Source organism: Maniola hyperantus, chromosome 2, assembly GCF_902806685.2.
Source record: "Maniola hyperantus chromosome 2, iAphHyp1.2, whole genome shotgun sequence".
In the NCBI taxonomy this organism is placed as follows: domain Eukaryota; kingdom Metazoa; phylum Arthropoda; class Insecta; order Lepidoptera; family Nymphalidae; genus Maniola; species Maniola hyperantus.
This window is the reverse complement of record NC_048537.1, coordinates 2,959,884-2,975,904: the sequence shown is the minus strand read 5'-3', so window position 1 is coordinate 2,975,904 and position 16,021 is coordinate 2,959,884. Positions and strand designations below refer to the sequence as shown.

The following is a 16,021-nucleotide window of genomic DNA, read 5'->3' as shown; positions in this document are numbered from 1 at the left end:
CATTTCGATGGCATGCCATTGAATTGACATTAGATGAAATACTTAGGTGCCAGATATCAAAGCCCTATTTACCTCTTGTGTGGCTTATCATCTTGTGAGTCAGCGACGAAGGCCTTCAGCTCGTAGTCGACCCCGCAAGGCTTGCCCGTGTCGCCAGGGGCTGGCTGTAACGTGACAGAGGCCGGGCAGTGGGGCGGGAGCTCGAAGTAGAAGGGATGAGCTGCCGGGCCCAGCTTGCGGACGAGTCGCTCTTGCAACCGCGTGAGTGGTCGCTTTGGGGTGCCCGTCGCTGGATATATCTGGAAGAATCATCTGAATTACGACTCCGTTTCAAATGTAAAGGCCATCGGCAAGGTGTTTCTAAAGTTTAGGACTGTTTAAACAATTTTGGTTTGTATTTTTAAAGAAATCCGTGAGTTTCAAATATATCAATACGTATTATGAAACGCATAATAAAATCCTGAAAATTGATTGCAAGCTAACATACTTGATATTAAGCTCATAATTATACGTGAATACACTTTAGAGAGAGGTCTGGACACTGAAAGTGCTTATGTGGTTAAAAAGTATCTCCAAATAATCAATGGGTTTCTGAACATAATATGTATTAGTATGTTAATGTACTATAATAAAAAAGCAGTGATAGCCTATGGTTAAGACGTCGACTTTCTATTTGGAAGGTCAGGGGTTCGATTCTTCTAACTTTTCGAAGTTATGTGCGTTTTAACAAATTAGGTATCACTTACTTGAATGCTGACGGAAAACATCGTGAGGTTGCATGAATTTTACATAATGTTCTCAAAGGTGTGGGAAATCTGCAATCCGCACTTGGCCAGCGCGTGATGGACTATAGTCAAAAACCATTCTCATTCTGAGAGGAGACCCGTTCTCAGTAATGGGCCGGCGATGGGCTGATGATGATGATATGTATTATTTACCTGTTCTGCGGCGAGGTAGAGGTCCTTGCGGAAGGTGAGGCCCAGCACGTCCAAGTCTTCCCGTCCATATCTGAATGCCGCGAGGACATGTCCGAAAACTTTTCTGTCCTTCACGTATTCCGGATCAATTAGTACTACCCCATCTGAAACAGTATTTTGTTTATTTTTCATTTGTATCACTACCCCTATTATAATGTGAAAGTGTGTTTGTTGGTTTGTCCTTCAATCACTTCGTAACGGAGCAACGGATCGACGTGATTTTTCGCATGGGTACAGTTTAAAACCTGGAAAGGGACATAGGCTACTTTTTATCCCGGAAAATCGAAGAGTTCCCACGGGATTTTTAAAAACCTAAATCCACGCGTACGAAGTCGCGGGCATCACCTAGTTTTCGTATAAAATCTTAAGGACCTTGGATTTACGACCGCATTACTTTTTAAGAAATTGCTCAGGTTTAGACCTCCAATAATAAAGCTTCTTATTCTTTTATTGTATCCCTTAATCCTCGTTTCTCGACAGTCCTAATGTTCCCCATAAGGCAGAGCTTTCCTTAGGATTCCGTAGCAAAACAAGGAAATCTTATTGTTTTTTAGTCTGTCTGTCCATCTGTCTGTCTGTTTATTACAAACATTTAAAAAAATAACTGTACTACCAAACTAAAAAAAAAAAAAAACTATACTAACTATACTAACAATTGAAAATCACCGAGAACTCCATTATTGTCACACAGTTTACATTAAAAGCTTTCAAGGCACATACATGAAAACCGAGGCCAAGAAATATTTTAGTTTAACTCGTTGAATAGGTTAAATCGTAGAGCGGAGCGAGACCAATAATTAATCTATGGTTAAATCATTATGAGTTTTCTTAGACCGTTTTTGAACACGTTGTTGGTTACAGACTTTCTTTTGACAGGCTTTTAGATTTTTTTATTTATTAAGTACACGCCTGACCATAATCATAGTCGAAATTTAAAGTCAAATCATTCAAAGTAATATTGGACTCTTTTTGATAGTCAGTTGTTGGATTTGTAATATGTGGATATTATAGTGGTGATAATTAATTAAACTAAAGCTACGAGGGTTCTAAACGCGCCCAGGTCTGAGAAGAGCCCACAGCAAACTCAAAACATCATACCTGATGAAAAGTGATTAGATGGGACTCGTTTATCTAGACTATGTCTATTCATTCTTGATTCAAAAATACGCGGATTGAAACACATATCGCGGAAGGGTTTTCCAAACCTTAGCCATGCGTACATGAGGATTGCCGATTGAGGAATGATGACGCAAAACGTTTCGTGCGTGTAGATGGAATGTCGACGACATAACCGACTAGCTGATACCCGACACGTAATAATGGAACTCGCGCGCCACCTATACGTTGATGCCTTGATGGTACTATGTCAGAAACCTTCACGAAGTGTTGACAACAACTGTACAAAGTACGCATAGTTAACAAACCAAAATCATGTAATAGCTATGTATAATCTCTACATAGTATAAAATAAACTCGCTTCCCGCGTCTGTATGTATGTATGTATGAACACGTAGATCTTTTTTTTTTTTTTATTGATCACGTAAATTTCACTAATACATTTTAAAATAAACAGTTCGCCATCCTGTGGAAGCTGTTAAAGTTTATGTGAGGATGGCGAGTTCGCGTTATACAAATTTAATAAAATCTAGGTAAAAAACTGTTATAAAAATTAAAAGCTGTTAATTAGTGCATAATTGTACATATAAAATATCGTTACATGAAACACTTCCTAGACCTAGACTAGGCATCCAAAGAGGCACCTAGATCCAGGAAGTGCCTCTTACAATTTCTTATAAACTACGCAACGGATTTTAGTGCGGTTTCCACTAATAGATAGAGTGATTCAAGAGGAAGGTTTATAGGTATAGTTAATTCTCAAAAAATTAGAGATCCCTAGGGAAATTGAAATAATGTGAATTAGGTCGGAAAAATCCTCTCATTTGAGAGTTTCCGAGGCGTGCGCTGCCTAAATGGTCAAAGTTACACGAAAACAATGTATGGTGAAATTGTTTCTCTTTAAAAGTTCTACAGAAAAGTCCGCGATAGCATACATATATCTTTGAAGGTTTGCTTACATTACTCGATTTTATGATTTTCAAATGTGATCTGAAACAAAGCCTTATTTTCGAGTGTGTTTTTACTGACATGCTATTAATTCTTATCAAAATAAAATAGTTGATCATCTGTAATATTCAATTTAAACCCAAATTGCCCTTTACATCATTTAATTTAGAATAATATCTTACGAGATATCACAAAATTAAAATAATATGAAATATCGTAAGATTAAAACTAACGCGCAACAAAAGGAGACGAAGGCGGCGGGCACTGCCGCGGCGCCTATAATTTCCTCAGACACCACACGAGTAGATATCTGACACCACATTAGTACCTATCTACGTTGCACCCATGCGAAGCCGGGGCGGGTCGCTAGTGAATGGATAATAAAGATATTTCAGTTATAATTTGATACTCACCAATCGGGTCTACGTGTGTGATATGGTCTACGAAGTCTCGTTTCCCTAAATACACTGTGATCTGAAAATAATAATAAAAAAAATATTTATTCCCTATAGGTAACAAATTCTATCGAAAATATTTATAGGTGAGGTATGTACGAGTAATTGGGCTCTCAGCGATAATATTATATTTTTTGATCGAATTTTTATTTAACTTTTTTACCCATTTACGTTCGCCAATCCTATTTCAGATATATTTTCAATATATTGTTGTTCCCTTTGTCACGTTAATTGGCTAGGTATAGGCGATATTTTTCCGAAATGCCTGCCTATACAAATCAGTTTTCAATTATAATTGGATAACAAAGTACAATACATAACGAGAAGTAGATTTTGTAAATGGTTAGAGGAATTTCAAGATATTCATCTTGGTTTAGTTCGGTTTGACCGGTTTTGATCCAATTTTTTTCACTGCTTCTCAAATCGACGATAACGTTGTATTGAAGTACCACAACTGGGCAAAGGCCATCACACTGTCTAGTCGGCTACAGCGGGGGCTATTGGAATGATGGCCAGCAAAGTACATAATGGTACTGATTCTGTGCACAACCTAATTTTAGAGTATTCGCATTCTCCTCTTACTAATGTAATATGAAAAGGACAGACGCAGTTTGACAGTTTTCAATTTAATTTTTAGATGGTAAAACCCGTGATTTTAGCGCGCAGTCGCGAGCCTACTGTTTAAATTTGTAGCGTGCACTAAAATTTAGAGTCTTTAAATGTAAAGTTCATGTTCTGTCCCTTTTTAGTATTGTTAAAAAGAAAAGGATGCAGATACTCTAAATTTAGAGAAAGACAACGGAATCGGTGTCAATGTCGTCTTTAGCGTCATGACTACTATACTGCCCGAAATTTGTACTGTTTATTTGGTTTAGTACATTTAAAAGGTCTCTTATTTGTGTACTTCTTTATTCTAATATTACAAGTTAGCCAATGACTGCAATTTGACATGGTGATTTTAAGCATATTTCGTGGTTTAACCACGTTTAACGACATATTTTAATGTAGATAACGGGTACATACAACCCGATACGGGTACCCGTTATCTAATACATTAAAATATGTCACTTGGTGATGATGCAGTCTAAGACGGTAGCGGGCTTACTTGACAGGAGCAGTTTCATTAAAACCATACCCATTATCGGTTTATATACAGCATCATACCGGAACGCTATAAATCGCTTGGCAGCATAGCTTTGCCGCTTAACCAGAAAAGTGGACTACTTAGTTTGCTGTCCGTTGACATTGGCTACCATGGGTAGTCGGCGAGGAGAACATAACACTTGTCATCATCCCTATCCCCTACGTATCGTTTCTTTCTATTCTGTCCTCACATAACCCACCTTTCCATTGGGCGAGCTCTTCTTGAAGACGCGCGTGGCTTGCCGCTGCTTGTTGCTGCCTCCGTCGTCCATTGTGACACGGCGCCCACCGCAACACTGCAACAAACCACATTCTCATCTATACAAGCGTTTTACTGTACTAACCTGAAGTACGATTTTTAGGGTTCCGTACCTCAATAGGAAAAACGGAACCCTTATAGGATCACTTTGTTGTCTGTCTGTCTGTCAAGAAACCTACAGGGTACTTCCCGTTGACCTAGAATCATGAAATTTGGCAGGAAGGTGGGTCTTATAGCTGGCATTAGGGGGAAAATCTGAAAACCGTGAATTTGTGGTTACATCCCACAAAAAAAAATTGTGGTCATAAACTAATAATTAGTTTATTCAATTTTCGAAGTAAGATAAGTATCAAGTGGGGTATCATATGAAAGGTCTTCCTGTGCATTCTAAAACTGATTTTTATTTATTTTTATGCATCATAGTTTTTGAGTTATCATGCAAAATGTCGAGAAAACGTATACGTTTATAATTTAGTCTCATCAATGTTCTAAATTGATGAGACGAGTGGTATGATGAGTGCTACCCGGTATCTAGCTATTTATTTTTTTAAATGAAAACCGGCCAAGTGCGAGTCAGGCTCGCGCAAGGAAGGTTCCGTACTACAGTCGTATTTTTTCGACATTTTGCACGATAAACCAAATGTAAATGTGTAGCTTTAATAGTTTCTGAGTTATGGGGGGCTCAAAAGTAGCTTGAAATGGTTCGTGTAAAATACACACTGCCCGTCTGTCGCCGTTCATATAAGAAAAAAAATCTTATTCGAACTTGGCTTAACACACTAGCCGTGTGTCTTGAACTAAAGCTACGAGGGTTCCAAATGCACCCAGGTCTGAGAAGAGCCCACAAGAAACTCAAAACATCATACCTGATGGAAAGAGACAATGGGGACTCGTTTACCTAGTCGATGTCTGCAGTCGTAACTATCGAGAATCGATTACGTGTAGGTGTGCTAAACTTATCAGTTTTGCTCCAGTTTCAGTTCTATTTCGGGCAAGATTAAACGCCATTTTCATATACTGCGCAGGTACAATTACGTATTGTGTTAATTTGTATATTCCTAAGGAAAATAGAAATCCCTAATTACCATTGCATAAGATCTTTGCAAGGAAATACCTACTGACACCTACAACGTATTGTGGTTGCCCATAGCGTCCTAAATTCATATGAATTGAATAAAAATAACAAGTCACTAAACCATTAAAAATAATTAATTCTAACAAGAATGACTTGAAGTTAATTCATTTTAGCCATCCTTTTTAGGGTTCCGTATCCGTGTAATATTTTATAATAAAATTCCAAGTCAAACTGCGGTTGTCCTTTTCATATTACACTAGCTTATGCTCGCGACTTCGTCCGCGTGGACTACACAAATTTCAAACCCCTATTTCACTCCCTTAGGGGTTGAATTTTCAAAGATCCTTTCTTAGCGGATGTCTACGTCATAATAGCTATCTGCATGTCAAATTTCAGCCCGATCCGTCCAGTAGTTTGAGCTGTGCGTTGATAGATCAGTCAGTCAGTCAGTCAGTCACCTTTGCCTTTTATATATTTAGATTAGTAAGGAGAGAATGCGAATACTCTAAAATTAGGTTGTGCCCAGAATCAGTACCATTGTAAGGGTACCTTTCCAAACATCGTGAAGAAATCTGCATGCCTATTGCCTAGTGCTGCATCCATACTCCATACTAATATTATAAATGCGAAAGTGTGTGTCTGTCTGTCTGCTAGCTTTTCACGGCTCAACCGTTCAACCGATTTTGACGAAATTTGGTATAGAGGTAGCTTGCAACTCGGGGAAGGACATAGGTTACTTTTTATCCCGGAAAATTTAAGAGTTCCCACTGGATTTTTAAAAACCTAAATCCACGCGTACGAAGTCGCGGGCATCAGATAGTATCTAATATTCTCGGGGCGGTGTGTCCAAATGAAAGAAGTCTGCTAATCCACACTAATTGGCCTTTTTGGTACACTATGACCAAATATTTCTCATTCTAAGAGACCCGTGTTCAGTAGTGAGCCAGCGATATGGGCAGTGGCGTGCACACGAGTTCAAGCCAGGGTATGCATTTAGGTATGAACTTATTTTACGGCAGGTTAAAATGAAAAATAAGCATAGACTTATTATAATGAGGGTAAGCAGTGCGTTTATGCCTCTCTGAGCTGCACGCCACTGGATATGGGTACATCATTCGGCTTTGTAGAGCGTTGTCTCTGTCACTCATACCTATGCGACGTTTTGTCGGTCTCAACGGCAGAGACAGTGCTCTACGAATTTGCTATATCCTTCTAAAGGTCCATGTACATTACTTTCGGCCACGTACTGTAAGTAGAATTTACAGTAGGTACCTATAGGTAATCTAACCAGCGCGCGTCACAACATCTCTTATCATAAGGTAAACTTCCCGCTATGACTGTTATATAATGGTTATACCTACTTATTCAAGGGCGTTAACCATCTAACTAATAACACCGGTATGAAACCTTTATGCAAAACTAGCCAATACCCTGCATGTGTTACCCGTGGTTGCAATGCGACTAGCATGCCAACTATAATAATTGTAGGTTGATGCTACTATTTCAGAAACCCTTTCGCAAATCCAAAAAACTGTATTTTCAATTCAATCGCACTGATCATAATTTTTCAATCGGATGAACATGCGACATTTTTGATACGCGGACAAACGGGTAACGAACAGACGAATTGTCAATTTTTAGAATAACCTTTTTAAATAACCTTATAAAGAAAAAAAAATGCTTACCGGCAAAGCCGTGCCGCCAAGCGATTTAGCGTTCCGGTACGATGCCGTGCAGAAACCAAAGGGGTATGGGTTTAATAAAAACTGCCATACCCCTTCCAGGTTAGCTCGCTATCATCTTAGACTGCATCATCACTTACCATCAGGTGAGATTGCAGTCAAGGGCTAACTTGTACCTGATTATAAAAATAAAAAAAACCTATGCTCGCGACTTCGTCCGCGTGAACTACACAAATTTCGAACCCCTATTTCACCCCCTTAGGGGTTTAATTTTCAAAAATCCTTTCTTAGCGGATGCCTAAATAGCTATCTGCATGCCAAATTTTAGCCCGATCCGTCCAGTAGTTTAAGAAGAAGAGTAATAAGAAATCTTCGACTCAACGTTAAGAGATGATTATTATCTTGTACGTAAGTTTTCTCTAATTAGATAAGGTACTATTCTAAGAATCATGTAATTTATTACTACGGGATCAGCTTCAGGGTTGGTATTTAATATCTTTGTTTTTTATTTAGAAGCTTTACTTTTCTGAAAAACTTTACTTAAACTTACTTTACTAGTAGGTACTTAGGAATGAAAAGATTTGAAGAAAATGGAATGAAATGATAGATTTTAAATATTTGCTTCATGATCATGATCAACCCATCGCCGATTTAGTACAGGGGTTTGGCCATAGTCTACCACGTTGGCCATGTACGAATTGTTCACACACCTTTGAGAACATTATGGATAACTCTCAGGCTTGTAGGTTTCCACACGATGTTTTCCTTCACCGTTAAAGCAAGTGATATTTAATTACTTAAAACGCACATAATTTCGAAAAGTTAGAGGTGCGCGCCCGGGATCGAACCCCCGATTTCCGATTAGAAGGCGGACGTCCTAACTACTAGGGTATCACAGCTTAATTAACATTAAACATTACCTATTAGATAGTAGAGATCCATTAAACACGTGATTCGTGAAGTTCGCCCTTGACTGCAATCTCACCTGGTGGACAGTGATAATGCAGTCTAAGATGGAAGCGGGCTAACCTGGAAGGGCTGTGGCAGTTTTAATTAAACCTATTCCCCTATGGTTTCTACACGGCATCGTACCGTGGCCTTTGCCACCCACTAGACTAGACCAGAGAAAATTTAGAAATTATGAAATTCTAAATTTCCCCTGCCGGGAATCGAGGCCGATACCTCCCAGTAATAAGACCACTGCTCCAGGGAGGTCGTCAAATTCTTTTGATTCTTCTAATGAAAATTGAGATACTAAATAATTAGCATACCTTGCTAGGCGACTTAGTTTTCGGCTTTAACGTCATCGCAAATCTCCACACTTTAACAGAACACTTCACTATAATAGTTCGTATTCACTTCCAAATAGTAAAAAACTCTTCAGTGTTAGCAAAACTCGAGTAATTAACACCAAGCTAATACTAATTGGGTACATTAGATTTAATCACAATTTTAATAACGTAGGTAACAAGTAATGTGTTGATGTTGTTTTAACTTTTAATGACCGATATTAAAATATTGAATTAATTAGATGTCGCATAACTGTTCTCAACAGTTATAAGTTCTCGACTGGCTGGTTATTTATAAAGCACGGGAATAAATACCATTGAATATTTACCTATATATTGTAACCATGTAAACAATTACGTAATTAATTAATTGTCAGGAAAATATTTGTTCGGGCAATGTACTTAAGTCTGTAACACACAAACGGAAAAGTGTTTCGGGTATAATATATGTACAATGTACATATGTACTTATATGTGAATTTCTTTATTCCACAACAACTTCTAAATGCCCGAGCCCCGAACAGATTTGGATGGGGTATTCTTCAAAATCTCGATCTCCACTGCACTCTGCCGGTGTGTCTTGCGCCTAACACTGCTCCTAGGAGTTGTAATACAAGGAACTGTATGAACTATGAAGGCGTTTAAACTGTAAAGCGCGCGTTGGACCTGCCCTCTTAGAGGTATACCTACCATTCATACTCAATATTATAAATGCGAAAGTATGTCTATCTGCTAGCTTTTCACGACTCATACGAAATCTAGTATACTGTATAGGGATAGCTTACATTCCATATATCCCAGAAAATCGAAGTGTTCCCACAAAAAAATCGAAGCTTACGCGTACGAAGTCGCGGGCATCACCTAGTAGTAAATAATAATAAGTATTTGAGTACGTAACTAAAATCTTTACACGAAATAAAGCATATAATATAGCTATCCCATAATAGTCTACGCCTACTTGCGGATACGAGGCGCAATGAAGTTGGGGCACACGAGTAGATCTACTCGTGTGGTTGGGGTGCCTTCTTTCTTTAATCCGGATTTTCGATCATCGGGATACATAAGGCACCACAGTTATTAGTGCGGATACTTCGTCCCTGTATGTTACGCAATACGGAACTTATGGTTGATGTAGCCTGTGGACGATAATACGCAATCAAATTCAAACTCAGTTTATTCCAAGGCGTTGGTTTGGTGGAATTAACCATTCGATCTAACCAATTTTTTTGGAAAATTGGTTAGTTCGAATGTTTCATTCCAGATACTGAGAGGAAGACATGGCGTTCAGACTCCAGACGCTATAAACGCTCTCTTGCTGATGTGACCGCGCTCTGTATAAGTCCCGCAAATTGCTAATGCGCTGGAACCATGTCTCATTAGTGATACTAAAGGTCTATTCTATGTGGTCACACAGACTACGTAATACGTGCTGAGCTGCATGTGGCATGACGCTACAGTGAATAATATTCCTAGTAGAATTAGAACGAGGAAATTTGTAGTATAACGTTGAAATATTGTACCAGAATTACAGTTATTATCACTTTGAGAGAATTGACGTCTCGGGCACGAGGTAAATGCCCATTTTGGGAGGAATGAGGGAGAGGTCATGGTACGTACGTCAGTTGGGTTTACCGGTACACCCTCGCTGATTTCATATTACGAACGAGCCGTTAGCAACACATAGTTAGTTTCCCAGCTCTTTGTTATAAGATATGTGGCACAGTTTTGTAAATAAACGTCTTTTCTTTCTTTTTATTTAGGAAAATTGTAATGATATCAGGTTTTAAATTGCCGCCCAACGAGAAGACTAGAAGAAGACTATGCCTGATACATGTAGAGACACGTAACATGTGTTCTTTACGGGTATAATTTTTTCGTAATAAAAAAAACTGTCTGTATCTCATCAAACTGAACTTTATGAGTGGCTTAAAACTGCAGCCCGTGCCAAGCCAAGCCAAAAACGGCGCGTGACTTCACAGCTCCAACGCGCGAATTGACGGCTCTGACGCACAATTGAAATTTCACGGCTCCAGTGCGCGATTTCACGGCTCCAGCAAGCGATTTCACGGCTTTAACGCACAATTTCACGGGTTAAACGCGCGATTTCACGGCTCCAACGCGGGATTTCGCATCTCCAACCACACTCCACGTGTTCATTACAGTATAAACGCCTTTATACAGTCCCTAATACAACTTCTAGGAGCCGCGTAGGACATGCCACGCTACCGTAACTCTATTTGTGTATGTAGCCTACAAGCCGAAATTAATATAATCAATCAATCTGTAAACTGTGGGTACATGAGTTACTTAGCAGCGTAACTTTGACCATTTAAGCAGCGCACGCGTCGGAAACTTTCACAGCCTCAATAGCTCAACCGGTATAGGAGTGGACTGAAAACCGAAAGGTCGACGGTTCAAACCCCGCCCGTTGCACTATTGTCGTACCTACTTCTAGCACAAGCTTGACGCTTAATTGGAGAGGAAAGGGGAATATTAGTCATTTAATATGGCTAATATTCTTTTTTAAAAAAAAATGTGTATGTAGCCTACAAGCCGAAATTAATATAATCAATCAATCTGTAAACTGTGGGTACATGAGTTACTTAGCAGCGTTGTAAGTTGTCAAAAAAGACCATATTATTAATCAAATAAAAACAGAGTGTACTCACGATAGTTCTTATGCGGCTCCAGGGTGTGATAGCTCACGCTAACATGCGCAGCCGCGCCGCCCTGCAACAAAAGACACATACATTATTATTATAGGCAGTGGCGTCCACGAGGGTCAATGCCAGGGAAGGGGTTATAGTTAGATGGGTGTCTAAATAGGCATGAGTATGGAGTATATGAGTACATGAGTATGAGGGTATGGAGTAGGTATACTACCCGTAAATACAGACGGTACCTACTCCATAATGCAAAATGAGAATTGAACTAATTCAACTTGGCTATGGCACAGCGTCATTTTTATGCCTCTATAATATTAATAATAAATAATCTTTATTTATCTCAAAGGTGTGTGAAGTCTACCAATCCGCACATGGCCAGCGTGGTAGACTATGGCCAAAACCCTTCTCACTCTGAGAGGAGACCCGTGCTCTGTAGTGAGCCGGTGATGGGTTGATCATGATGATGATGAATCTTTATTTGCAAAACCTTTCTTTATATGACGTGTTGAGTGCTGGTTATAGATAATTTCTTTCTAAAATTGCTTGCTATTCACACAAATACTGAATATAGAATGGCTCATAAACCAGTAGGTTCCTAGTAAGCGTCACGACATCCTGTTCTCAGCCTTTTTCATCCAGCCGTTCAAGCATCCAATCCAGCAATTCAACTTGGAGTTGAAACGCCACAAATTTACGCAGAGCCATAACTCTCATATAGATCAAATTCCACGGATCCGTACGAAGCGATTTGCTCCCTCGTTTCTAATACGCACTGCTAGAATATGGAATGCCCTTCGGCTTCCATTTTTCCCGCTGGCTATAATATTGGTGCCTTCAAAAGAAGAGTGAGGCACCTTCTGGGCAGGCGCGCTCCACCTTAGGCTGCCTCATCTCCCGCTTGGTGTGATTGCAATCAAGCGCAAGCCCATGTTATCGCATTTTGTATTTGGCGCCCACTTGAGTCGATTGTATAAATACGGGTGGTTGATGAATTTTAAGCTACTTTAGACTAAAATGCTTTTTGTGTTTAGGTCGCCATATTTGATTGAGGTTGCAATAGCAATTGTGTCCTAATCAAGTTAATATTGCAGATAGGTTATTATAAAAGGTAAAAACTCTCGATAATCCTATTCGCGTTGTGATTAATTTTCAAACTTCACTTCTGGTATGTTTATACCCATTTAGTTATTTAAAAAAAATGGTCTCAGTCGTCAAGCCTATTCTGTAAGAACATGAAACCTTTTGTGATAGACCGGAGGACGTACACCACTTATTAATGGAATGTGTTCGTAACGAGGCGGAGAGATGGGAGGCATGTACTCGATTTCCTATGCTTCGCCAGATTGGCGGCTGTAATAGCGCCTTATCACAACCTCTGTCGGATCAGGCTGGGGCTCTGTTACAGTTGTACAAGAAGGCATTACGTAAATAAGTAATTAATATATGTGAGGCCTTACGGAGTGGCATATTCCAATAGGAAAAACTCCTGAAATTAAAGATAATAAAAAAAACATGAAACCTTTTGTTAGCATGGCGCTAACTGTGACCACTATTCCAATTCAATATTAAGCAAAATACCAACGAAGATAAGATACGAAAGTGCGTGGGCAGGCACACGCACGCGGCACGTTTTTTCCTTCCTCGCATATTTCATCGGCATCTGCTATTCTATTCATAAATGCCGGGACGCTACCTGCATTCCATTCCTCGTTAATTTATTGCTGAATTCCGCATTAATTAATTTTATATTATAAAGACTCGATAGCTCAAGTTTAGAAGGCGGATTGTATTCAAAAGATATGAAAAGCCGTAGTAGAATCAAATCGGAACTCTTATGCTGACGTGGCATACACAGGTTCTAAGCCAGGGTAGGGATTAGTTAGACAGTTACCTAGGTACTCGGAGGTCATAATAAAAAAACAGTCAAGTGCGAGTCGGAAACGAATAACAAGGGTCCCGTACCATCGTAAGACATACTTTTTATTTAATTTTAATAATTGCATGGCAGCCATTTTGAAATTCACCATCTTGGTTTTTTATTATTTGTTGTTATGGCGGTAATAGAATTACACACTGTGAACATTGCAATTCTCTACCTATTACGGTCCATGAGATACAGCCCGCCGACAGACAAACAGACGGACAGCAGAGGCTTAGTAATAGGGTTGTTTTTAGGGGTTTAGGACCTTAAAAATGCGTGGTGGTGTTGAATTATCCTGCTTACGAATTTGTTATAATCAAAAATCATCTTTTTAAAGCCTACGTGCACACTTGCATACCATTGTTTATAAATAGTGAATATATACTCGTCTCGTAGGTACATTAACTCTGTCTCTACATAGCGGTATTTTACAAATAAAACTGTTCGTAATTACAAAAATAAACAATACATAAATACAGTTGTCACATTAGTATTTACTCACTACACATTTTACGACACGCCATTTGGTACATCGATGCACGCCGCACGTAAAATATTCGTGTAGGTAAATAACCTAAAAAATATGGCGATAACCCAAATTGTGCAAATAAACAGATCTGCGTTGCGTAAGCGCTATGTGCGAGATAAAACAAAAAGCGGGGCATTCATCAACGATGTGTGAATAAACAAAGTCGTTATAATTTACTATCTATTCGTACACCAAGCAACGCTATCATCCAGCTTCACGCCTAGAAAATGACGACGCAGTGAGCTGTGATCTTAGGTATATTCTGTGAGAGGTTCCTGATTTGATTTCCGGCAGGGGAAATTTGGAAATTTATAAATTGTCTCTGGTCTGTCTGGTGGGAGGCTTCGACTGTGGCTAGTTACCAGTTACCATCCTATCGGGAAAGCTGTACCGAAAGATAGACGCTATAGAGTTCTCCATAATGTTTTCAAAGGTGTGTGAAGTCTGCCAAACCGCACAGGGCCAGAGTGGTGGACTATGACCAAACCCTTCCCATTGAGAGGAGACCCTCATTAGTGAGCCAGCGATGAGACGATCATGATGATCATGATCCGTGCACAACGCACTTTCGCATCAGTACCCTTATTTTAAAGCGTGTTTGTTTGTTGGTTTATCCTTCAATCACCTCGCAACGGTGCAACGGATTGACGCGATATTTTGCATGGGTATAGGTAAAGACCTGCAGAGTGACATAGGCTAATTTTTATCCCGAAAAATCAAAGAGTTCCGACGGGATTTTTAAAACCTAAATCCACGCGTACAAAGTCGCGGGCATCAGCTAGTTTTCGTATAAAATCTTAAGGACCTTGGATTTATGACCGCATTACTTTTTAAGAAATTGCTTAGGTTTAGACCTCCAATAATAAAGCTTCTTACTCTTTTATTGTATCCCTTAATCCTCGTTTCTCGACAGTCCTCATGTTCCACGGACAAAGTCGCGGGCATCAGCTAGTTTATAATAAGGGTACTGATTATGTAGTAACCCTACAATGCTAAGGGGGCAGGATCGACAACCGAGCGGGTGCCAGCGACCCGCGACAGGATAAGATAATCAGTCCCCGGCCCTCAAAACTACTCACAACTAGGCTAACTTTACTGAAGTTCATACCACACAAAGCGTTTTGTTTACAGATTGCGGGTTTGTTCAGAAAGTGATCCATTTGCTTCAGGTTTGGGTGCGGATGTAGCTATATCTCTAGTAGGAAATTCATTAGACGAAAGGTTATGCATCAGTCAGTTGATTCCGTCAATAATGAGTAATGTCTGATGGTGATCAATTTTTAGGGCTCCGTACCTCAAAAGGAAAAACGGAACCCTTATAGGGTCACTTTGTTGTCTGTCTGTCTGTTGGTCTGTCAAGAAACCTAAAGGGTACTTCCCGTTGACCTAGAATCATGAAATTTGGCAGGTACGTAGGTCTTATAGGGGATATTAGGAAAAAAATCTGAAAACCATGTATTTGTAGTTACATCACACAAAAAAAAATTATTGTGGTCATGAAGTAATAATTAGTATTCCAACGACAGAGACAACGCTCTACAAATCCGATATCTCCTTGTAAAGGTCGATGTACATTACTTTCTGCCGCGTACTGTAACTGCACGGCAATCAACATCCATTATATAAGTCCCGCAAATTGCTAAGACGCGTGGCCGTCATTTTAGCGACGTCAGCACTACACTGAAGTTTCGAGCTGATGGTATATTTTTATTTCGGCTGACGTCAAAATGACGTCATTTCGATGATAATGAAACATGGTTCCAGCGCAATAGCAATTTGCGGGACTTACAACGCAAACTACTGGAAACAGCAATTCTCTCTCTCATCAATTGTAAAGTTGCTAATTTTGACTTTACGTGGGTTGAGAAATTAAGCGACGATATCCAGATAATATTGATAAATTCATGAGATAAGACAAAAACAAAGAAACTAAGAACAATTGTATGCAAAGTCGGCCTTAT

General features: G+C 39.4%; 1 protein-coding gene across 3 annotated transcripts in view; it reads right to left on the bottom strand.

The window, feature by feature from the left end:
* krz (beta-arrestin protein kurtz) overlaps positions 1 to 16,021 on the bottom strand; it is a 112,281-nt gene that overhangs the window by 6,499 nt on the left and 89,761 nt on the right. Inside the window, exons 3-7 of one of the 3 annotated variants that reach the window (XM_034980233.2) lie at positions 11,614 to 11,674; positions 4,840 to 4,935; positions 3,455 to 3,515; positions 939 to 1,081; positions 73 to 299 (exon numbers count right to left, since the gene is read on the bottom strand). In XM_034980233.2, coding sequence (XP_034836124.1) covers positions 73 to 299; positions 939 to 1,081; positions 3,455 to 3,515; positions 4,840 to 4,911 — 503 coding nt within the window. In that variant the 5' untranslated portion in view covers positions 4,912 to 4,935; positions 11,614 to 11,674. Of the gene's footprint in view, positions 1 to 72; positions 300 to 938; positions 1,082 to 3,454; positions 3,516 to 4,839; positions 4,936 to 8,926; positions 9,208 to 11,613; positions 11,675 to 16,021 lie in introns of those variants that run through there. The other 2 variants (XM_069505500.1, XM_069505505.1) reach the window with 2 other exon arrangements.